The following is a 23,819-nucleotide window of genomic DNA, read 5'->3' on the forward strand; positions in this document are numbered from 1 at the left end:
CTATTCCCTCCCTTTCCGCCTCTGCTCTCCCCCTTTTCTACCACCCCCTCCCCTCATCTTTCACGCCCTCTCCTTGGCTCCCCTTCCCTCTTCCCACTCCTCCCATAGCCACACCACTTTCCACCCTTCTCTCTTCCCTCTTCCCCCTTACCTTCTTCCTTCTCTCCCTCTTCCCCCACGTCCCCCTCACCTTCTTCCCCCAATTTCCCTCAGCCTCTTTTCCCCTTCCCCTCCCCATCTTTCTCTCCCCGTCCCCTCTCCCCCTCCCTCCCCATTTCCCCCCTCCCCCACTTCAATCCCCCTCTCCCTCCCACTCTCACCCTTCCCTCCCCATCCCCCCCATCGCCTCCCTCACCCCTCCCCACTCCCCTTGCCCTTCCCCTCCCCTCACCCCTACTTCCCTCACCTCTCCCACTACCCGCTCGCCCCTCCTAATTCTCCCCTCACACTAACCCACTCCACCCCTACCCTCCCCATCTCCCCCCCTGCACACTACCCATTTCCTCTCCCTTGCCCTCTCCCCACCCCCCACTAATCTCCCCTTTCCATCCACTACCCTCTTCCCATTCTCCCTAACCACCCGCCCCCTTCCCTCTCTTCCCCCCCACTTCCCTTCTCCTCTCCCCCCCCCCCCTTCCCTTCTCCTCTCCCCCTCCTCGTCTCTCTCCACTCCCGTCACTCTGCCTCTCCCCCCACCCCCACCCCCCGCCCTTCCTGTCTCTCTCTCTCTCTCTCTCTTTCACCGTCTCCGCACACAGACACATTGTTGATGTATGTGTTCCGCAATTCACACAGGAAGTTGTGCAACAAGAAGTGGGCCGGTCGGACGGTAAGTGACAGAAATCATCTGAACTCTAGTGAAGCAAGAGAACTCTGGTGTTTTAGCTTTCTCCTGGTCGCTCGGAGAAAGCTAAAACACATTGCCCGTCAATATTCAGAGCTGGCTCTGGGAGGTCGACTGCAGGGAGAGATCACCCCTTTGAGCAGAAGGACGGGAGGAACTGACTGAGAAGCTGAAGGACCGTGCACCGACAGAGAGTGAGCCGATCTGGGACCCCACTGAAGCAAGGGATCAGCACATTGGTTGGGTTTGACATTAAGGTAATCTCATCCATCTCTCTCCCTGACGCGCTAGAGTGAATTTGTGGTTGGGGAGGGGTGGAAGGGCGCAACAATAGAGATGGCCATTCGCTCCCCCCCCCCTTCCCAACTACCTCTTTGGCTCAAGTCGAGAACCATAGACCACTCTTGGCCATGTGGACAGGAAGGGGCGCAGGGGCTGAAAGTCAGGGTCAGTAGATGTGAGGCTGGAAGAGCACAGCAGGTCAGACAGCATCCAAGGAACAGGAAGATCAACGTTTCGGTCAACAGGAAGGTCCAAAAGCTTTCATCAGGGCTGGGGAGGGGGAGCCCAGAAGTCTATAGAAGGAGGGGATTTGTCCTGGGGGTAAGGTAGATGGGATGATGGTAGGTGGAAGCAGTGGGAAGGGTGGACAGCTGAGCAGGATAGGTTAGGTCAGGTCAGGGAGGCAAGGAAGAGGGGGAAGGCTAGACATGGAATTAGGCTGCGGGGGAGGGTGGGGGAATTTTGAAGCTGCTGAAGTCAATGCTGAGGCCACTGAACTTATGCCCGAAACGGTGGTTCCCCTGCTCCTCAGACGCTGTCTGACCGGCTGTGCTTTTTCCAGCATCACGCTTTTTGAGACCTTGCTCAGCAGACCATGGGATGGACATGGCACCGGAGAGGAAGAGGAGGGGGAATTAAGGCAGATGGTAACCAGAAGGTCAGGTTGGTTGGTGCAAACGGAGTGCAGATGCTCAGCGAGTCTGCGTTTGGTCTCCCCCTAATACAGGCTGAAGGGGACTCTCAATCCTTATTGTCGTTGTGGGCGGAGGGGGAGGAGGGTGTGGGGCAAGAGTGCAGGAGATCTGAGGATGAGGCCATCCTCAATTACTGAGGAAGGGAAACTGTGGTCCCTAAAGTAGGATGATGTCTGGGATGTCCTGGAGTGGAATGCCTCATCCAGATGGGGCAGAGGAATTGGGAATATGGGCTCCCATTTTGCAGGCAGGTGGATGAGTGGAGGTGGATTCGAGATAGTTGTGGGGAAGGTTCAGAGGGATATGGGCCAAACGCTGCCAACTGGGACTAGATTGATTGAGGATATTTGACCGAGTTGGACTGAAGGGTCAGTATTCGGGCTGTAGGACTCTATGAGAGGGGAAGGGGACAGGTGAACAAACGAAGGGTGAAGCAAGAGGAGACGTTACCACCCAGCGAGTGTTTAGGGTCTGACGGGCAATGAGGTGGGGGTGTGTGGAGCAGGTTCAACTGAAGAGGGGACAATGGTTGTTAGGGTAGGAGGGGTGTGCAGGGGGAAATGGAGGCTGGCACAGAGAGTTATGCAGCATGGCACTTTCGGAATGGGCTGAACGGCTAACTGAAAGCTAACCTGCTGATTGGTTGACATCTAGATCATGGCGACGCAAGAGCTGGCACCACCACCAGAAGGCACAATGCAGGGCACCGCCACCCTCCACCGGCAGCTGGATCCCAATGAGCTCCAGTCCATCATGCCCTTGCTGAACTTCAACATGGCAGAGTTTGTGGCACAGGTGGAGGAGGAAGACGCAGCCTTTTGTCGGCAGAGGGTGAGGGGCTACAATGCTCGGATGAGGAGCGAACTGAGGAGGCTGAAGAGCTTCGAGAGCTACCCGTCGTTCTCCACCTGGAGTCCCGAGGAGATGGCGGACGCGGGTTTCTACTATACGGGCACCAAGACCTACATGCAGTGTTTCTGCTGCGGGGGAGTCCTCTCCAGCACCAGCCTCACCAAGACCCCGTGGTCGGAACACAGGCAGTTCGAGCCCGACTGTGGCTTAGTCAAGGCACTGGACGTTGGTGATGTCCCCAAGTATGCCTTGCGGGTCCAGCCACCCAGCAAGATCCTGCAGAGCCAACGGCAGCAGCTAGTGGAAGAGAGGAGCCGGCTGGAGAGCTTCGGGAGCTGGCCTTTTTACGCACCAACAGAGCCCGCTCTGTTGGCGGGAGCTGGGTTTTTCTACACAGGTGACCACTGGTGGGATAGAAACGTACGGGAATTGGCCGTTAGAATCACACACCCCTCTCCGGCTGTGTAGGCATCACTGGCTGGCCTGACATTGTCAGTCCCTAATTGCCCTTTGTGAAGCTGAAGGGGGGGGTTGGTGCAACACTTTCTTGAACCCAGTTGAGTGACTCCATTGGGCCATTTCAGAGAGTGGCTGATTAGGGGCCAATTGCTGAGATTCTCAGGGTCACATGTAGGCCCCAAACAGGCAAGGGGAAGTGACAGCCCGCTGCTATCGTTGCTGGACTGTCCATCCAGAAACTGCGGTTATCTCTTGGGGACCCAGGTTTGATTCCCACCTTGGTGGGATTTGAACTTGATGTTAAAAATCTGGGATTAAAAACCGAAAGATGACCATGGGACCATTATTGGAAAATACCCTTCATGCCTTGAGGGAAAGAAACTACCATCCTTATCCGGTCTGGTCTACAGGTAACTCCAGACCCACAGCCCAATGTGGTTGACTCTAAACTGCCCTTCTAGGCAATAAATGTTTGACCTGCTGTTCAACAAATTAAAATTCCCTTGCCCTTTTTGGTGAATCAGTTGGGGTTTTTAATGTCACTCCAGCTCGGGACGTCCCCAGCCGCAGTCCAGACTGAGAAGCAGACAGTGTCCCCCACCCATGGAGAAGGGGAGGAGGTGGGGAGGGCTAAGCATTTTATAGTGGGAGCTTTCGGAAGAGGTGGCAGAGGGATGGGGACTCGCGGGATTGTGGGAGAGTTCAGGGAAGACAATCTGGGAGGGCCAAAGCGAGGGGTCAGTACGATATCGATTTCAAGTGCACAGGCCATGACTACTCCTTATCTCCCCTCACACGACAGGCAGCAAGGACCAAGTGCAGTGTTTCTCCTGTGATGGCAGCCTTGCCAACTGGGAGGAAGGAGATGACCCATGGCAGGAACACGCCAAGTGGTTCCCGCAGTAAGTGGACTCTTCATTTCCTCTCGGATCCTCTGCGTTTTTCCGGAGCACACACTTCCATTAGAGCGAGGCACTATCCCAATGGAGACCTGAGCGTGAAGGCTCCTCGTTCCACAGGAAGAGGCGGTGACCTCTCGAACCACACCCGATGCCAGGCACAGCAGATATTGGCCACAGATTTGGTGAACATCAGGCCAACAGCTTCATGCACTGCCCAGGCATGGGGTGTCAACACCGTGGGTCCCTTGGACATGAGGGAGTGAGGGTTCTGTGTGTTCCCTGGACATGGGACTGTGAGGGTTGCGTGTGTTTCTTGGACATGAGTGAGGGTTCTGTGTGCTCCCTGAACACAGGGGAGTGAGGGTGGCGTGTGTTTCCTCAACACGGGAGAGCGACAGTTCTGCGTGTTCCCTAGACACGGGAGAGTTAGGATTCTGTGTGTCCCCTGGACACAGGAGTGTGAGGGTAACGTGTGTTCCATGGACACAGGAGAGTGAGGGTTATGCGTGTTCCTTGGACATGGGAGAGTGAGGGTTGCATGTGCTCCCTGGACACGGGAGTGTGAGGATTCTGTGTGTTCGGTGGACACAGGAGAGGTAGCAGAGTATGATTCCTGGACACAGGGAGTGTGCACTGTGTCCATTGTCCCCTCCCAGAGTGACAGCGATGCAGTGAAATCCCAGTTTGGGGACCGACGTATAATTCTATGGTCTGATCCCACACTCCAATGGCTCTGTTGTCTTTCCAAGGTGCGAGTATCTTCAGGGACAGAAATCCGAGGAAGAAAGGGACCAGTACTGCCGGAGCTACATCGGATTTCCTGGAGTCACGGTGAGAGTTTCACTGAAGCACAGACGAGGCCATTCAGCCCAATGGTGCCAGAGCTGGCCTCAGTAAATCCTGGGAGAGCTCCTCAGGTGAATTGGATGCCCCAATCTGTTTGAGATAGGACCCACAGGAGAGAGAAGGGTTCTCCTCCAGTCAGATGAGGCAACAGTGACGAAGCGCTAGGTGGCAAGGAGTTACATTTCACTCCTGGAGTCTTACACAGATGTAGCGTGACAGGAAAGGCTTGGCTGCGCACGTGTGGCTAACTGTGAATCTCTCCTGTTCTCCCTGCTAACATGCGCCAGATGACATCACAGGCTGGTGCCCTCCAACTAGTTAGGTGCACCATGGGTGCTCCGCACTCGGCATGGAGTGGGACTCCATCGCACAGACCCCACGCTCCCAGCTCAGAGGTGGGGGCACTACCCACAGTGGCCAGAACTGGAAAAGGCTCTGGCAAACAGATGTCAAGAGGTAGGGTGAGGGCTGAGACCATTCTGGGGAGTCCATTGATGCTTTCCCAGCCAGCAATCCCCAATTCCACAGAAGGAATCCCACCTTCTTCCATGGGACCCATTGGGCATCTTCCCAGGTGCCAATCCTGACACAGATCTGACGGTTAAGGGTGGGGGTGGGGGGGCTCCCCTTCTCCCAGATTTCCTGAGGAGTTTCTGTTTCCGCAGGCCGCCCACTTTCTGAGCCTCCCGGCATTGGATGACCTTCCCCCATCACCATTGACCTGCAGCGAGGATCCGGTCTCACGTGAGTTGGCTTCAAGTCCTTTGGGCAGGGGGATGGGGCAAGATGGTGGGGTGGGGGCCAGTCCACCCACCCTCCGCAACCCAGAGAGTGGGGGGACATTGGCAGTGAAGGGAGCACCCTCACGACACTGTGAGATACTCATCCTCACGCCGACCAAATTTGGTCCCCTCATGGAATCACACTTCACAGAGGAGACCCTTCGGTCCATCCGACCTACCCAAGTCCCACTTTCCCGCAACCGCCTTGAATGTGATGACGCCTCTACAGGGAGAGACTGAATAGGATGGGGCTATTTTCCCTGGAATGCCAGAGGCTGAGGGGCGACCTTATACAGGTTTATAAAATCATGAGGGGCGTGGATAGGGTGAATAGACAAGGTCTTTTCACTGGGGTGGGGGAGTCCAGAACTAGAGGGTCATAGGCTTAGAGTGAGAGGAGAGATTTAAAAGGGACCTGAGGGGGCAACGTTTTCTCACAGAGGGTGGTGCGTGTATTGAATGAGCTGCCAGAGGTAATGGTGGAGGCTGGGACAATTACAACATTTGAAAGGTAGCCGGGTGGGTACATGAATAGTGAAGATTTAGAGGGATGTGGGTCAATGTATATTCCACAAACACACCACCCTCTGTGTGAAAAAGTTGCCCCTTTGGTCCCTTTTAAATCTTTCCCCTCTCACCTTAAATCTTTTTCCCAGTAGTTTTGGACTCTGCTGCCCTGGGGAAAAAGCCTTATGTATTTACCGTCTATCCCATCATGATTTTACTAACATGACGAAAAGTCAATTGTTGGGAAAAACCCATCTGACTCGCTAATATCCTATCGGGAAGGAAACTACTGTCTTTATCTGGTCAGGGCCTACACGTGATTCCAAACCCACAGCAATATGGTTGACTCTTAACTTTACTCAGGGCAATAAATCCTGTGAATGAGTTAAGAGTTGATGAGGAATTGTGCAAACACTGTCATGTTGCATGAGAGGGCCACCTTCAGGAGAACATTTGTATTTCACCCTTGAAATTTTAAGAAAACCTTATTTCAGAGGGAGATCTCAAGATGAAGGGGACATATTTTAGGGTAAGAGAAAAACATTTTTAAAAAGACACGAGGGGCAACTTTTATATTCAGAAAGCTGTTCAGTTCCAACTTTTCAAAGGTATTGAGGTAAGATGAATAAGAAAGGTTTAGCAGGATGTGGGGCCAAGTGCAGGTAGGTGAGACTAGTTTAGTTTGGGATTGTGGTCAGTATGGACTGGTTGAACCAAAGGGTCTGCTTCCACACTGAATGGCTTTATCTGCTGTGGCAGGATTTGAACCTGCACCCACCTCCCCTCTGCCCGAACATCATCAGGGTCTTTGGAGTAACAATCCAGTGCTAATACCAAAAAGCCATCAGTTCTCCCTGATCTTGAATGTTCCTGCACTGAATCTGCTCTAATTCTGTTTTCATTTCATCTATAAAGATCTTGAAAACATCAGAGCAGAAATTAGGCCATTCAGCCCATCAAGTCTGCTCTGCCAATCAATCATGGCTGATAAGTTTCGCCATACCATTCTCCTGCTTTCTCCCTGATAAAGATCACAAAACTTTGGAGCAGAAATTAGGCCAATTCAGAGTGACACCTTTCCAACTTTCTGTAGGTTCCATAAACTGCTCACTGAGATATACAGAGTTACACTTGTCCGTCCATTCCCCAGTGGAAACAACTCTGTGATTCTCACAGAGTCCCATCACCTGCTCGGGAAGGGCTCATTCTGAGGTGCATTTCCCACATATCGTCGCACCCTCATTGAGTCTGTCATCCAAAGGCCCAAGCTTTGGACACTGTGATCTCAGCCCAGACCCTCCTTGGCTCATAACGGTTTTCCTCTCTTCTTCATGTGTGATTAGGGCCAGACCCTGGCTGGGGTTGGAATATTTTCGTGGCTGAGAGGACCCGGCTGGAGTCGTTCCACACCTGGCCATCATGGTGCAGCGCCAGCCCGGCTGAGTTGGCAGAAGCTGGATTCTTCTACGAAGGTTAGCGGGATTCCAAGCTGGTGGGCATCATCGCTGCTGGGAGCTACAAAGGGTTGGCAGGGGTCAGGGAGTGAGGTGGGGATGCAAGAGAGAAAGGTTTGCACTTCTGTAGAGCCTTCCGGGTAACTGGTCAGCGAACCTCACGACGCCCGGTTAAGATTAGCCATGCAATTGTGACCCGATCAGCCTTTGCTGTGGGATAAATGCCAGCCCAAGGTGGCAGTGTGGGCTGAAATCTCCCGCCCCTCCCCGGCTCTCCTTCCTCCCAGTATTCCTGAGTCTCTCCCCTGTTTCCCATGGAGCGGGAGGTTAGTGCCCGGATCTTGGCTGAAATTCATGGCACTGGCTAAGGAGGTGCTGCCGTGGGGTGAAGTAGGGCTGGCAGGGCGAAGTGGGCCAGGTGCAGTGGGCACTTGCATCGTTGGTGCAGGGAACAGGGCACCGTCTCATAGCTTCTCTCTTTACATCTCCAGGTTTGGGGGACAAAATTCAGTGTTTCTGCTGCGGCGTTCATCTACACAAATGGGAGGAAGGGGATAACGCTTGGACGGAACACCAGAGACACTCGCCCCAGTAAGGAGAAACACGAGGCTGCACTTGTTCAGGCCACCACACGTGCACATGCCCCAGCTTTCAGATAGAGCAATCAGCTATAAACACCCACTCCAGAACCAGTGTCTTCCTGCTGGAAGTGGGATTAGTTTGAGGGGGGGGCACTCAGGCCAAGGGGTCTCTGGCTGTACTGGAAGACCCTCAGCAATCTCAATTCAGATTTCACACTAAGGAAGGAATTTTTTTTAAGTGCAGCAGGTTATCACTCCTCTCTGGACGTTTCCTCAATCAAACTGCTCCAACTTATAGAGTCATAGACATGTACAGCATAGAAACAGACTCTTCGGTCCAACCCGTCGATGCCGCCCAGATATCCCAACCCAATCTAGTCCCACCTGCCAGCACACGGCCCATATCCCTCCAAACCCTTCCTATTCATATACCCATCCAGATGCCTTTTAAATGTCGCAATTGTACCAGCCTCCTCTGGCAACTCATTCCACACACATACACAATGGTGTCAGTTTTTTTCCCCCCTCTCCTGCACTGACCGCACCATGTGCTTCCTTTGTCTGTTCTTCTTACTTTTAAAACCGCTATTGTTTTGACTTTTTTTCCCCAAAGTTCCAAAAAAATGCATAGCATATAAAACAGTAATTGCTGCTCCTGGAATTCGAGGATATCATCTCCAACACCTAAAAGATCTCAAAAAAGGATCAGCTGTTACAACCAAAACTTTTTCCCGTCCTCCATCTTGGATTACCCAGAATCCTCTCATGAAACACCTTTGGAGCTAGTGAGTCTTGAACCACTACCACTACGCTACCAAAGCCCTGAGTAAATGCCCTGAATATTTTCTATTATTTTCCACTGGATTTTCCCTGTGTCTGCTTTTATCTTAAACAATTTTTCTAACCGACTTTTTAGTTGTTGGTTTTGAACAGGGCTTTTTAAGGGTGTGAAAGCATCGTAAAGTAAGACAGCACAGAAACAGACCCATCAGTCCATGGTGAATGTAATCCCAAACTAAACTAGTCCCCACCTACCTGCTCCTGGCCCATATCCATCCAAACCTGTCACTTTTTGGAATTCTCTTCCTCGGACACCAGTGCAGGATGGGTAATCCAATGTACCCGAGGCCTGAGATTCTGGTCCACTGGGAATTTTATACAAAGGACAGCTTCTTTCCCGTTCTTCCTCTCAGGTTGTTGACGAACGCAAGAGATTCCAACTCAAACTGATTCTGATTTTGCATTCCAGGTGCCCGTACCTTCAGGCGAGAGACAAGGACGGCGGAGATGTGGGTCGGGTGCGGATTCAGGAATCATCCCCCACCATGCCGGTAAAGTGGACCTGTCCCTTTGCCCCCAGAAGTGGACAGTCTCTTTCAGGGGCTTGTTGGCAGCTGGATGATGACAGCACCCACACCCCCTCCCCCCCAAAGCCCACTCAACCACCAGTTCTTCCCCTTTGACCCTGACAAAAGCCGCCAGGGGCACGTGAGAGTGACTCAAAATGTTGATTTTCCTGCTCCTCAGATGCTGTGCTTTTCAAGCACCCCTCTAATCTAGACTCTGGTTTCCAACATCTGCAGTCCTTACTTTTGCCCAGAGTGACCCTGACCGCAATCGATCTTTGCAAGCATACTCCCGCCATATGCAAATGGTTAGCAAGGACAACATTTGTTGGCCATTAGTTGGGTGCCAATGTTGGTGACAAGGCTGGCTGGGCCAATGAGACTGGCCATTTGGATTGCCTTATGTTGTTAACCTACTCAAGAGGGCCCTTAATTCAACACTGCACTAGGAGGAATCCCCCAAACCCCTTCCTCAGATAGTGTCAGCCCTGGTTCCATGTTGTAGTGTTGGGACAGGTCTTGTACTATCTAGGCCAAAGGTGGCACAGTGGTTGGTACTCCTGTCTCGTGGCACCAGGGACCAAGATTTGATCCCACCCTTGGGTAACTGTGTGGAGTTTGCGTGATCTTTCTGTTCCTGTGTGGGTTTCCTCCCACAGTGCAAAGATGTGCAGACCCAAAGGGTGGATTGGCCATGCTATATTTCCCCACAGTGTCATAAAGATGTGCACACTAGGTGGGTTAGCCATGGGAAATGCAGGGCCACAGGTTTGGGGCTGAGGTGGTTGAACGCTGTTCAGAGGGGCGGTTTGAACTTGATGGGCCAAACGGCATGCTTCCACCCTGTCGCTCTTCTATATCCGAGCACCTTTCCTCGCATTACCAATAATGGCCTAGGTACAATTGCAGAAAACCTAATACACACCCAAACTATTGAAGGGGTGGAGGCAGAGCTGACAGCGCTGGATGAGGGAGGTACAAGTTTGCTTAATGTTCTTAGCCTGACACATACAGAATGAGGAGCAGCTAGCATGATTAGATAACTTCTCACCAAGTGATCCACGGATAATATACCTCAGGAGTAGGTGGGACTTGAACCCAGACATTACCACTGGGCCACAAAAGCCCTCTGTTCACTCTCTATTCGCTGGAGTTCAGAATAGTCAGAGGGATTTCTCAGAGACAGGGTAAAGGCAGGAAGGATGTTCCCAATCACCGGAGGAGTCTAGAACCAGGGGGGGCACACTCTGAGGACTGAAATGTCTTCACCCAGTGAGTGGGGAGCCTGTGGAATTCTCTGTCACAGAACGTGGTTGAGACCAAAATACTGAATGTTTCCGAGAAGGAAGTGGATGTAGTTATAGATTCAGACGCACAGCACAGAAACGGACCCTTCAGCCCAACCCATCTACGCTGGTCAGATATCCTAAACTACTCCAGACTCATTTGCCAGCAGTTGGCCTATATCCCTCTAAAGCCTTCCTATCCATCTAATCATCCAGACGCCTTTTAAATGCTCTAATTATATCAGCCTCCATCACTTCCTCTGACAGCTCATTCCATACACCCTCTGCGTGAAAATGTTGCCCCTTAGGTCCCCTTTAAATCTTTCCCCACACATCCTAAACCTATGCCTTCTAGTTTTGGGTTTCCCACCGCACGCGAAAACACCCGGTCTATTCACCCTATCAATGCTGCTCATGATTTTATAAACCTCTGACGCTCCAGGGAAAACAGTCCCAGCCTATTCAGCCTCTCCCTACAGCTCAAACCCTCCAACCTTGGCAGCATCCTTGTGAATCTACTCTGAACCCTTTCAAATTTCACAACATCGTTCCTATAGCAGGGAGACCAGAACCGAATGCAGTATTCCAAAAGTGGCCAAACCAATGTCGTGTCCAAACCCCTGTACTCAGTGAACATCCCACCTCCAGTATTCAATACGTTACTCTCTAGAATATCCAGCACAGCAACAGACTTGTTGGCCCTGACTCTGTGCGTGTGTCTGTGTCAGAAAGAAACCGTGAGAGAGAGAGAGAGAGACTCCCATATCTAAAGCGACCAAAGGTTATGGGGGAGAAAGTGAGAACATGGGCCTGAGTTGGGTGATCAGTCCGTGATTATTCTGACAGGCAGAACAGGCCCAAGGGGCTGAATGGCCTCGTCCTCCTCCTAACCCTAACTCACTGAATGGTGGAATAGGCTCGAGAGCTGAAAGGCCTACTCCAACTCCAACTTACTATATCTTAATGCACTCTTGTCTGAGATTTGTGCAGCTTGAAGGCATTTCTCACGGTGCTTGTTGTACAATTGGGTCAGGACTCCTGGAGCTCTGTGTGACGTAAATCTTGTCTCTTGAACAGGATGTGGAAACCCAGGAGAAGGAGGATCCCTTTGCTGGAGGTGAGTCTGTCACAACGAATTGATCCCCTACCAATCACTGCTGATGTTCCCCAGAGTCTCTCTTACATACAGCAACTAGTTAGATGGTGTGGTGTGTTAATGTCAGTGTCCAGTCTAATGTGCTGGAGATGTGGGTTCGAATCTCACTAGGACAGATGGTGCAATTGGAACTCAATAAATGCTGGACTCAGTAGCTGACCTAATGGCAAACACTGTCTATTGCCATAAAATCCCTCTTGCCCATTCAGGAAGGAAATCTGCCATCCTTACCCGGTCTGGCCTACATGTGACTCTAGACCCAAGGCCAATTCGGTTGACTGCTTTCTGAAATGGAGCAATTAGGGATAGATAATAGTGATGTCCACAGCTCATCAATAAATATCAATGCCCCTACAGTGCCTCCACATCCTGTGGCAATGTAGGCTTCCACATCTCAAGGCATGTTTGATGACTGTGTATCTTAGCCAAAGAGGGAAATCCATCACAGTCTGTCGCTCAAACTGAACAGAACCCGAATTATGATCCAAAAGAGAAAGCAAACCTGAAGTCACGTGTAGGCCAGGCCAGGTCATGACAACAGATTCCCATCCTGAGAAAGGATCCGGTTGGGTCTTGAATGACAATGGACCATCGTCACCATGGTCACTGTTGTCAAGAGTGGTCCCGAAGTGACCACCCTACAACTGGTCCAAGTGAAGGATTGCCACAGGAATGAGAAGTGGCCATTCCTCCCCTCTCTGTTGCTGCTGTCCCCTGCTCCTCCCTCACAGCCCCATTGAGAATTGTATAACCCCCTGGCAGAAAGGAAGCCCATACAGAGAGAGGGAGAATGTATGGACCCATTCTCTTGCCCTGAACTCTACAATAACGCCAATACTCCAACCCCCTAATCCAAGTGAAGCAGACCCCCCCCCCCATCCCAAGTTAATCCACACTGCCGACATTCTGACAGCTTTAGAAGCACGTTTCGGGCGATGGGATGCCCTCCGGTCGCAAACGGTGCTATCAAAATGCAGCTCTCTCCATGCTCCATGAGCAAGAGTCGGGCATTCCATAAGATGGCGGGCCGATCTGACTTTTAGCCCTAATAATCTTTCACCCCCTATTTACCTCCACCTTAAAAAAACAAATCTAAAGCTTCAGCCTTTGCAGGAAGGAAATTGCAAAGATCCACAACCTTGTGAAAAGTAAAAATGGTTTCTTCATCTCTGTTTTAAATGGGCGGCTCTGAATGTTTGAACTCTGACCCCTCTAGATCTAGATTCTCCCAGAAGATGGACCATCCTTTCCACATCCGCCTGGTCAAGTCCCCTCAGAATCTTATAAGTTGTATTTAAGTCACCTCTGCTCCTCCACACCCAAGAGGATAGAGACCCCTGGCCTCTCTAGCCATTCCTTCATCAGGCTAACCACACTTTTCAGGTAGTAAACCTTCTCTGACGCCTTCCAACACATTAACATCCCTACCTGAATATGGAGGACCAGTGATGTACACAGTACTCCTGCTGTAACTCACTGATGCTACATATCAGAGAGGCATTAACTCACTAATCTCTTGCGTTCACTCGTCCTCCCAATAACATATAAAATTCGAAGAGTTTTCCTGATTATTTGTTGTCCCTGCATGCTAACCTTCGGAGATTCCTGCACAGGGACACCCAGATCCCTCTGTTTCATCACTGTGTGTGTCAGGTTTCACCTGCTGTGTCGCGTCTCAGAGTCATACAGCATGGAAGCAACCAGTCCATGCCGAACATAATCCCATACCAAACCAGTCCCACCTGCTTGCTCCTGGCCCATATCCCTCCAAACCTTTCCTATTCATGTACTTATACAAACATCTCTTCAATGTAACTGTGTCCGCATCCACCACTTCCTCAGGAAGTTAATTCTACACATGAACCATCCTCTGTTTAAAACATGTGCCCCTCAAGTCCTTTTCAAATCTTTCTCCTCTCACCATAAAACTATGCCCCCTGGTCTTGAAATCTCCCAACTTATCCATACCTGTTATGATTTTACAATAGCACATCTCAAACCCCTCCACTCCAACGAGAAAAGTCCCAGCCTATCTAGCTTTTCTTTGATTTCAAACCTTCCGTACCCAGCACAATCCTGCTAAATCTCTCCCGTGTCCTCTTCAGCTTAATAATATCCTTCCTATAACAGAGCGGCCAGAACTGGACACAGTACTGCAGAAGAGGCCTCACCAACATCCTGTAAAACCTCAACATGACTCCTATACTCAAAGCATTCAGCAATGAAGGCATCTGTGTTAAATGCCTTCTTAACCACCCAGTCTAAATGTAATGCAAACCTCAAAGAATTATGTACCTGAATCTCTTGGTCTCTCTGTACTACAACACCATCAAAAGCCTGAATTTTAAATACAGTCATAGAGATGTACAGCACTGAAACAGACCCTTAGGTCCACCTCGTCCATACTGACCAGATATCCCAACCCAATCTAGTCCCAACTGCCAGCACCCGGCTCATATCCTTCCAAACTCTTCCTATTCATATACCCATCCAGATGCCTTTTAAAAGTAGCAATTGTACTAGCCACCACTTCCTCTGCCAGCTCATTCCATACACGTACCAGTGTCTGTGTGAAAAAGTTGCCCCTTCGGTTTCTTTCCACTGTCACCCTAAACCTATGCCCTTGAGTTCTGGAGTCCACCACCCCAGGGAAAAGACCGCGTCTATTTATCCTATCCATGGCCCTCATGATTTTATAAACCTCTATAAGGTCATCCCTCAGCCTCCGACGCTCCCAGGGAAAGCTGCCCATGCTTATTCAACCTCTCGCTATAGCTTAAATCCTCCAACCCTGGCAACGTCCTTAGAAGTCTTTTCTTTCTGAACCCTTTCATGATTACATTCCTTACAGTGTGGAAACAGGCCTTTTGGGCCCAACAAGTCCACACCGACCCTCCGAAGAGTAACCCACCTAGACTCATTCCCCTACATTTACTCCTGACTAACACACCTTACACTATGGGCAAATTAGCACAGCCAATTCACCTAACTTGCACATCTTTGGACTGTGGGAGGAAACCCACGCAGTCACAGGGAGGATGTGCAAACCCCACGCAGACAGTCGCCCGAGACAGGAATCGAACCTGGGTCCCTGGCGCCGTGAGGCAGCAGTGCTAACCACTGAGACACCGTGCCCCCCCCCCCTCATTATATCAGTCCTGCCAGTGTTTGTTTTGCTAAAATGCGAAACCTCACATTTATCCAGATTGAACTCCATGTGCCACTTTTCTCAGCCCCTTGGCCCCCATTTGATCAAAAAGCATCCAAGGAACAGGAGAATTGACGTTTCGGGCCGATCGACGTTCCTGAGGAAGGGCTGATGCCCAAATTCTCCTGCTCCTTGGATGGGATTACAGAGGGACCCTGATCAAATGGGGAGAAAGTGAGGACTGCAGATGCTGGAGTATCAGAGCTGAAAATGTGTTGCTGGAAAAGCGCAGCAGGTCAGGCAGCATCCAAGGAACAGGAGAATTGACGTTTCGGGCCGATCGACGTTCCTGAGGAAGGGCTGATGCCCAAATTCTCCTGCTCCTTGGATGGGATTACAGAGGGACCTTGATCAAATGGGGAGAAAGTGAGGACTGCAGATGCTGGAGTATCAGAGCTGAAAATGTGTTGCTGGAAAAGCGCAGCAGGTCAGGCAGCATCCAAGGAGCAGGAGAATCGACGTTCCGGGCCGATCGACGTTCCTGAGGAAGGGCTGATGCCCAAATTCTCCTGCTCCTTGGATGCTGCCTGACCTGCTGCGCTTTTCCAGCAACACATTTTCAGCTCTGATACTCCAGCATCTGCAGTCCTCACTTTCTCCCCATTGGATCAAGGTCCCTCTGTAATCTGCCACCTTCTCCTGACGAGATGCCACCTTCCAAGGAGGTCCATTGACTTTTTGTCTTATATATTTTTTTGTAAACAGGGATCCCGTCCAGTGAGGGGGACTGGGCCGAGACCGTCAGGGGGATGAGGAGGCGTCTGCGGGAGCTGTACCTCTCCTCCGAATTCGCCACCGTCTCCTTCAACGGCTGCGTCTCCGTCGACCTCCGCCGCTGCTACGCGGAGCCGTGCCTGGCGCTGAGGGACCTGGCGGGCAGGGAGGTGCGCCGCCTGGTCCTGCCCGAGCTGCTGCGTGACCTCCGCCGGGTGACCCTGCTGGAGGGCGAGGCGGGCACGGGCAAGTCGGCCCTCCTCAGGCAGGTGGCGCTGCTCTGGGCGTCCGGCCGCTGCCCCCTGCTGTCCCGCTTCGCGCTGGTGCTGCACGTGCCCGGCGGCGGCGCGGGCCCCGCCCCCGGCGGGCGCTGCCTCGCCGCTCTGGCCGCCCGGCTGGGCGAGCGGCTGCTGGTCCTGCTGGACGACTCCGGCGAGGCCGGCCCGCCGCCCGTCGAAGAGGAGGAGCTGGTGCGCGCCAACCACCGGAGCGGCGGCGCCGCCGTCCTGCTGGCCCTGAGGACCGACAGGGCCGCCGGCGCGCGGCGCTTCGCCGACGCCGCGGTCTCCGTCGTCGGATTCCCGCTCTACAGCTGCGCGCGCCTCCTGAAGGCCATGTTCGCCCACGACGTGCCGCGCCTGCGCAGGTTCGTCCAGGACATCGGCTATTCCGAGACGCTCAGGGGGGCCCTGAAGAGCCCGCTGTTTGCCCTGGCCCTCTGCCAGCACTGGGTGAGGGAGCCGTTGGACGCCGGCGTCAGCTGCGTCACTCTGTTTCGCGCCTTCCTGGAGCACGCCGTCGGCCGGCGGGGCGGGGCCGAGCCGGCGAGGACCACCCTGGCGTCCTGCGGGCGCCTGGCGCTGACCGGCTTCCTCGCCTGCCGCCGCGACTTCGCCGACGGCGACCTGCACCGGGCCGGAGTGGCCGCGGAGCCCGCCCTGGCTCTCGGCCTGCTCAGCAAGTTCACCGCCCAGCGGCTGAGCCCCGTCTACCGGTTCCCGCACGCCTCCTTCCAGGAGTACCTGGCCGGCACGCGGCTGGGCAGCCTGCTGGGGTCGGAGGTCGCGGCCGAGCGGGAGGAGGGGTCCTCCGCCCTCAGCCGGGCGCGCACCTTCCTCGAGCTCTTCACCCGCTACCGTTACCTCCTGGTGTACGCCGCGTGCCAGTGCGGCCAGGCCGCCTCGCTCATCGCCGCCCACGTCCTCGACCTGGCCGGGAGGCCGTCGTCCTTCGACTGCGGCGCCGACACCAGCCTCGCCCTGGCGCACCACCCCGACTTGGAGCCGTACCGAGACCTCTTCGTCCAGTGCTCCCGGATAATGGAGCCCGAGCAGCTGTCGGACGTGACCACGGGCCTCCTGCTGGACTTTGTCCTGTTGCTGACCAAGGCGGAGACCCGGGCCTCCATCGCCCCGGTCCTGCGGGGTTTCCTGAGCGGGAAATGCTTGACGGTGTCCACGTCTGGCCACCACCGGCAGAGCACGTTCGAGTTCCTCAAGGTGTACCCCGAGATGCTGGCCGTCCTCGGCTCCCTGCAGGTCTCGGTCAGCGGGACCAGGAAAGCGGCGGCGACCAGTTACTCCGAAATGGCGCAGGCCATGAGCCACTTCGGCGTGCCCAGGGTGGAGGAGGACTATGCGTCTGCCTTCCAGTCCCTGGAGCGAACGTTCCTCAGCACCCGGGAGAAGGAAGAGCAAATAAGCAGCTTCGCGGCCCTCGCCTGCCACAGCATCCCGGACTCCTTCGTGGCGACGCTGGCCTCAGTCGCGGCCCCCCACAAGGCGCCGGCGCTCAAGCTCCACGTCCACTCCGTCGACGCTTTCCGGCGCGGGGACTCGGAGCGCCTGCTGCGGCTGTGCTCCCTCTCCGACCGCGTCGAGCTCACCGTCTGGGACGCTGACGGAGCCCTGGGCCAGCTGGGAGAGGCCGTCGCGCGGCGCGGCGAGAGCTTCCGGGCGCTGTGCCTGCACCGCACCGCGTTGAGCCACCGCGAGCAGGAGCTGGTCGCCGCCATGAGCGGCCTGGAGGCGCTGGAGCTGAATTTCGACGACGACCAAGCCCCAGGTATTGAGCCGTGGCATTGACGTGGCGCCGGGCGCTGCCCATGTTTGACCAACCCGCGCGCCGGGGCGGGGTAGGGGTTTGCCGGACAGTCACCCAACTGGGGACGTGCAGGGGGAGGTGTCCAAACTGGTGGCTGTCAGCTTGCCCCTTCGGTAGGGGGGACAGATGTATAAAGTGTTTGAGAAGGCATATGGGACACTACAGGTTAAGAACAGGGAGTTGCTGCTGGAACTGTATAGACTGTTGGTTCGGTCACACTATGAAGCATTGGCATCCACCTTTATAAGAGGCATCTGACAGCACTGGAGTGAGTGTAGAGGAGATTTACTAGGCCGTTGCCCAGTCTGGGGAAATTTACTAGAATGTTGCCCGGTGTGGAAAGATTTACCAAGATGTTGCCTAGTCCTAGGAGATTTGACTTCGCAGGATGCTAGGCAAAAGTGAGGACTGCAGATGCGGGAAACCAGAGTTTTTAGGTCAGAGTGGTTCTGGAAAAGCACAGCAGGTCAGGCAGCATCCGAGCAGCAGGAAAATCGAAAAAGGACAGCAGGTCAGACCTGATCTGATCTGAGCAGGATGTTGCACAATCTGGAGAGATTTACCAGGATGTTGCCTGTGATGGAATGTTTCAGTTATGAAGAGAGATTGGACAGACTGGGGTTGTTTTCCCTTAGAGCATAGGAGATTGAGAAGGGGCATGATTTAATGGATAAAACAGTGATGAGGGGCATTGACAGGGTAGGCAGGAAGGAGCCTTTCCCCTTGTTGGGGGGAAATCAATGACCCAGGGAGGCATAGACTGAAGCTGAGGAGCAGGAGGTTCCAAAAAGGGACATGGGGACCAGATGAAGGGCTCCTGCCTGAAATGTCGATTTTTCTGCTCCTTGGATGCTGCCTGATCTGCTGTGCTTTTCCAGCACCACACACACTCGACTCTATGCCAGGTCTCACAATCAATTGGAAATGTTTGGAAGTCCTTTGGTAGATTTAGCCACTGATGCCATGGGAGATTTGGTTAAATCTGGCACAGGAAGTCATGATCTGTCTCCATTTGACGACACATTAGCTAGTAGTTAGTCAAGTGCCAGTGCAGTAGGGGGCAAATATGTCTGTGGCACGTGTTTGCCGATCGTAGGACTTGAGATCAGAGTCATCGAAAATGTAAGCTAGGGAGAATGGCCTCTGGGCATTTTTTCGGGGAAACAGTTACTGCTGTTAGGAAGCGGGTTCTTCAATTTGGGCTCAGTGGTTCAGGGGCAGTTGAGAGTGATGATTGACAAGGCAGCTAGGGAGATCCAGGGGCTAGCAGTGTAGGAGTGTTAGCCTTTGCAAATTGGCCAGCAAGTTTGATGTTCAAGTATCCGAGGGCCCAGTCACATCTTCCAGGTCAAGCAGCACTTTATCTACACTTCCCACAATCTAGTTGTAGAGGTGTACAGCACGGAAACAGGCCATTTGGTCCAACTGTTGAGAGGGAGGTGACAGCCTAGTGGTATTCTCGCTAGATTGTTAATCCAGAGACCCAGGTAAGGCTGGGTTCAGAATCCACCACAGCAAATGGTGGAATTTGAATTCAACAAATAGAAAGGTCTGGAATTAAGAGTCTAATGATGACAATTGACGATTGTTGGAAAAACCCATCTGGTTCACTAGTGTCCTTCAGAGAAGGAAATTGCCATCCTTACCTGGTCTGGCCTACACATGACTCCAGACGCTCAGCCAATGTGGTTGACACTTAACTGCCTCTGGGCCATTAGGGATTAATCTATTTCCATTTGCCAGCATTTGGCCCATAATTCGTCTAAACCCTTCCCACTAAAATGCTCTTCAAATGTTGTCAATGTACCAGCCTCCACCACTCCCTGTGCAACTCATTCCATATACATCCCATTCACTGTCCAGGTTCTTTTAAATCTTTGTCCTCTAACTTTAAAACTATGCCCTCTAGTTTTAGACTTCCATCACCTTGGGGGGAAAGAGCTTGCCTATTCACCCTATACCCCCAATAAGGTAACCCTTCAGCCTCCAACGCTCCAGGGAAAGTAACCCCAGCCTATTCAGCTTCTCCCTGTAGCTCAAATCCTCCAGTCCTGGTAACACCCTTGTAAATCTTTTCTGAACCCTTTCAAGTTTCACAACATCCTTCCTATAGCAGGGACCAGAATTGCATCAGTATTCCAAAAGTGGCCTAACCAATTTCTGAAAAGCCGCAACATGATCTCCTATGCTCAATGCATGGACCGATAAAGGCAATCGTACCTAACGCCGCCTTCACTATCCTGTTTACCTGCGATTCCACTTTCAAGAAACTCTGAACCTTCACTCCAAGATCTTTTTGTTTAGCAACACTCCCCAGCACCTTCCCGACTATTTACCAACTACTACATTCGCTCCTCACAATGTGGTCTTCTCTAGAATGGGGAAATGAAGTGTAGGCTGGGTGACTGCTTTGCGGAACATCTACGTTCTGTCTGCAGAAATGGCCCTGAGCTTCTAGTTGCCTGCCACTTTAACACACATCCCCGTGTTCCTTGGGCAACAGGCTTGCTACAGTGCTCCAGCGAAGCTCGGAGAACAGCTCTTTGATTTCCGCTTGGTGGAGTCTGCAGGACTCAATGTCGAGTTCGATAATTTCTGGGCCTGAGTACCTTTCTCCCATGTCCTTATCTCCCCCCCCGCCACGCACACCAAGTCTTGTCATCATCACTGCTACCATAGACGCCCCATTGTCAGTCACGAACTGTCCCCATTGTTTCTTCAACCCTAATCACTACCCATTGCTTTTCCTGCATGTCTTTGAACTAGGGGAGGAAACTGGAACAAACCCACACAGACACAGAGAGAACATGCAAACTCCAGACTGTCACCCAAGGCTGAAATTGAACACAGTTCCCTGGTGCTGTGAAGCAGCAGTGCTGACCACTGTGCTACCAAATGTATTTACTCTGCCTGGAAATGTAGGGTAGCTGAAAATGTGGTGCTGGAAAAGCGCAGCAGGTCAGGCAGCATCCAAGGAGCAGGAGAATCGACGTTTCGGGCATCAGCCCTTCTTCAGGAATGAGGAAAGTGTGGCTGATGCCCGAAACGTCGATTCTCCTGTTCCTTGGATGCTGCCTGACATGCTGCGCTTTTCCAGCAACACATTTTCAGCTCTGATCTCCAGCATCTGCAGTCCTCACTTTCTCCTGGAAATATAGGGCAGGCAGGTTCAAGAAGGGCACTGGATGATGGAGAGAGTGTGCAGGGATATGGGGGATGGCCACTGGGTAACAGAACTGGGGTAGGCACGAAAGACCAAATGGCCTCCTTCTGCCCCAGAATACCTCCATGACTCTGCAATAGCTGGCTCCAGAGAAGTGACCAAAAACTTGATCGAAGAGATGAGAGGTTTTAGGGAGCATCCATGAAGCCGGGAGAGAGAGAGACAAATTTAGGAGAGGGGGAGATTCCAGAACCCAGGATCCAAGCAGCCAAAGGCATGACCACTAACGGTGGAGTGAGGGGAATCTATTGGGGGATGCTCAAAAGGCCAGAATGGGAGGAAAGGACCAGAGATCTCAGAGTTGTCAGGCCTGGAAGAAGTTGCAAGGGTAGAGAGGGGCAAGGCCCAGAGAAACGAGGATGAGTTTGGAATCCATTGCTGGATTAGGAAGTAATGCAGGTCAGCGATGGGTGCACTGTGTGATAGGATACAGGGACCAGGGCAAGTCCAGGTTGGTGGAAGGGAATAAAATGGCCACACAAGTAAGGAAAACCTTGCAGGTAACTTTCCTGTTCGAAGTTGCCAGTTCGAATAGTTAGTTAGCGCTGTGGCCTCTCAGCACTGGGGGCCCAGGTTCGATACTGTCTGTGTAAAGTCTGTACACTCTCCATTGTCTGTGTGGGTTTTCATCCCACAGTCCAAATATTTGCAGGTAAGGGCAGATTGGCCATGCTGAATTGTCCCATAGTGTCCAGGAATGTGTAGGTTAGGGTGGTTTGGCCATGTTGAATTGTCCCATGGTGGCCAGCGATGCACAGACTAGGTGAGTCAGCCGTGGGAAATGCAGGGTTATATGGTGAGTCTGGGTGAGATGCTCTTTGGAGGGCTAGTGTGAAGTTGATGAGATGAATCGCCCTGCTCCACTGTCTAGGGATTTTATATTTTCTTCCCCCCCCCACTCTACTGCTAACTGCGTTAATAATTCTATAATGATACGAAGAGTGCATCGGCTTCTCATGATGAACTAAAGGACCAATCTCTTTGTGGTAGAGTACCTGCTGAGCCGATTGGACAAGTTGGAACACCTGAAAAAACTCAAGATCGAGGTGAAGACTGGTTCGTCTCGGAGAATCATTGACCAGATTTCCAAGGGCTTAGCGACACTGCAGAACATGGAAAGCCTCACTTTGTCTGGAGTCAACTGCATGCAGGATTCTTCAAAACTCGGTAGGGCCCATAGTTCTTTAATAAGTCAAACAAACATGAGGTCCCCAACCCTGCTGTACTACCTATTCAGCCTCTCTCTCTAGCTCAAATCCTCTAACCTTGGCAAAGCCGTTGTAAATCTTTTCTGAACCCCTTCAAGTTTCACAACATCCTTCCAATAGGAAGGAGATATGAAAGGTTTGGAGGGATATGGGCCAGGAGTAGGCAGATGGGGCTAGTTTAGTTTAGGATTACAGTCGGCATGGACTGGTTGGTCCGAAGGCTCCATTTCCATGCTGCACACATCCCCTTAAGGAAATGCTTGAGGAAATATTCAATAGTTTAAAAATAGATTGAGAGGCTGCCTGACAGAGGTTTGGTTACCCCGTGGAGAGATGAAATGCTTGACTTGGAACACAAACATCTGCTGTGATCCTACTGAATGGCAGAGCAGGTTTGAGGGTGCGCATCTGCCTCTAATTCACATTTTTTAAGCAAGCGATTGTCAGCAATCCATTGACAACAAAGTAACCCCTCGGTGCATTTGTAAAGAATGACACCAGTTCCTGCTGTTATGGACTAGTTCATACCCCCCTCAAAATATTTTAAGAAGGTAGCCTAGACCCTAACTTTTTCTTATTTTAAAGGTAGATGTGAAGTGTGTTGCAGATGCAATGCAACTGGTCAAACCACTCAACATTAAGAAAAACAAAATTTATTGAAACACTGTAGTTAAAATACAAAGAAAGAAAGAGGAATTTAGAATAACAACAGATTGGGAATTTAACTGAATAATAGATACAGTAACTGGTACTAATTAACTGATCCAATACAGTAACATCCCATAAACATGCCCCTCGGCAGAAAAAGGTAAATTCAGACACAGATTCTCACATGCAGTTCTCCAACCCAGGAGGAAGAAAACATTTGTGAGAAAATTCAGAGAGAGTAGCAGCCAGGAGACATTCACTGGAGCTCTCAACTCTTGAGAACCCAATGGTTTCTGCTTAAAGCTAAACCTAAGAACTTCAAATAAGCTAGGAAGCCTGGTTTGTGAGAGCTGGCCACATCCATCCAAGCTGCTTCTATTGTTCCAACTTTAAAAAAACACACCAAGGCCTCATAAGCTGTTTACCTTCTTAGAGACAGCTCTGCCTTATAGCCTCTCTTCAAACAAAAACCAGGACAAAATAAGCTCTTGAAAGGCGTCGCATTGTCGCAATCTGTCCCTGTCACTGTCTCCACAGCTCACCACCTCCAGAATTTTTCGCAGCTCCGAGTCTTCCACCTGAAGTGCACCAGCAGCTTCCCAGAGTTTGAGGATCTCAGCCAGGCTTTATCATCGTGCTCGCATCTGGAGGAACTAGTGCTAAGTGCGCTTCACCTGTCTCCGAATGAAACTTTGGCGTTCAGTAAGTGAACTAAGGTCTCAA

The 23,819-nt window shown here is 52.0% G+C and overlaps 1 protein-coding gene across 2 annotated transcripts in view; it reads left to right on the top strand.

Moving 5' to 3' along the window:
* The first annotated feature begins 710 nt into the window (after positions 1–710).
* LOC140492510 (baculoviral IAP repeat-containing protein 1-like) overlaps positions 711–23,819 on the top strand; it is a 30,143-nt gene continuing 7,034 nt past the window's right edge. Inside the window, exons 1-12 of one of the 2 annotated variants that reach the window (XM_072591425.1) lie at positions 711–829; positions 2,476–3,070; positions 3,935–4,034; positions 4,784–4,865; positions 5,546–5,624; positions 7,513–7,641; positions 8,115–8,214; positions 9,454–9,535; positions 11,914–11,953; positions 15,906–17,978; positions 22,231–22,407; positions 23,634–23,798. In XM_072591425.1, coding sequence (XP_072447526.1) covers positions 770–829; positions 2,476–3,070; positions 3,935–4,034; positions 4,784–4,865; positions 5,546–5,624; positions 7,513–7,641; positions 8,115–8,214; positions 9,454–9,535; positions 11,914–11,953; positions 15,906–17,978; positions 22,231–22,407; positions 23,634–23,798 — 3,682 coding nt within the window. In that variant the 5' untranslated portion in view covers positions 711–769. Of the gene's footprint in view, positions 1,102–2,475; positions 3,071–3,934; positions 4,035–4,783; positions 4,866–5,545; positions 5,625–7,512; positions 7,642–8,114; positions 8,215–9,453; positions 9,536–11,913; positions 11,954–15,905; positions 17,979–22,230; positions 22,408–23,633; positions 23,799–23,819 lie in introns of both variants that reach the window. The other variant, XM_072591426.1, reaches the window with a different exon arrangement.

The sequence above is a fragment of the Chiloscyllium punctatum genome, chromosome 21 (assembly GCF_047496795.1).
Source record: "Chiloscyllium punctatum isolate Juve2018m chromosome 21, sChiPun1.3, whole genome shotgun sequence".
In the NCBI taxonomy this organism is placed as follows: domain Eukaryota; kingdom Metazoa; phylum Chordata; class Chondrichthyes; order Orectolobiformes; family Hemiscylliidae; genus Chiloscyllium; species Chiloscyllium punctatum.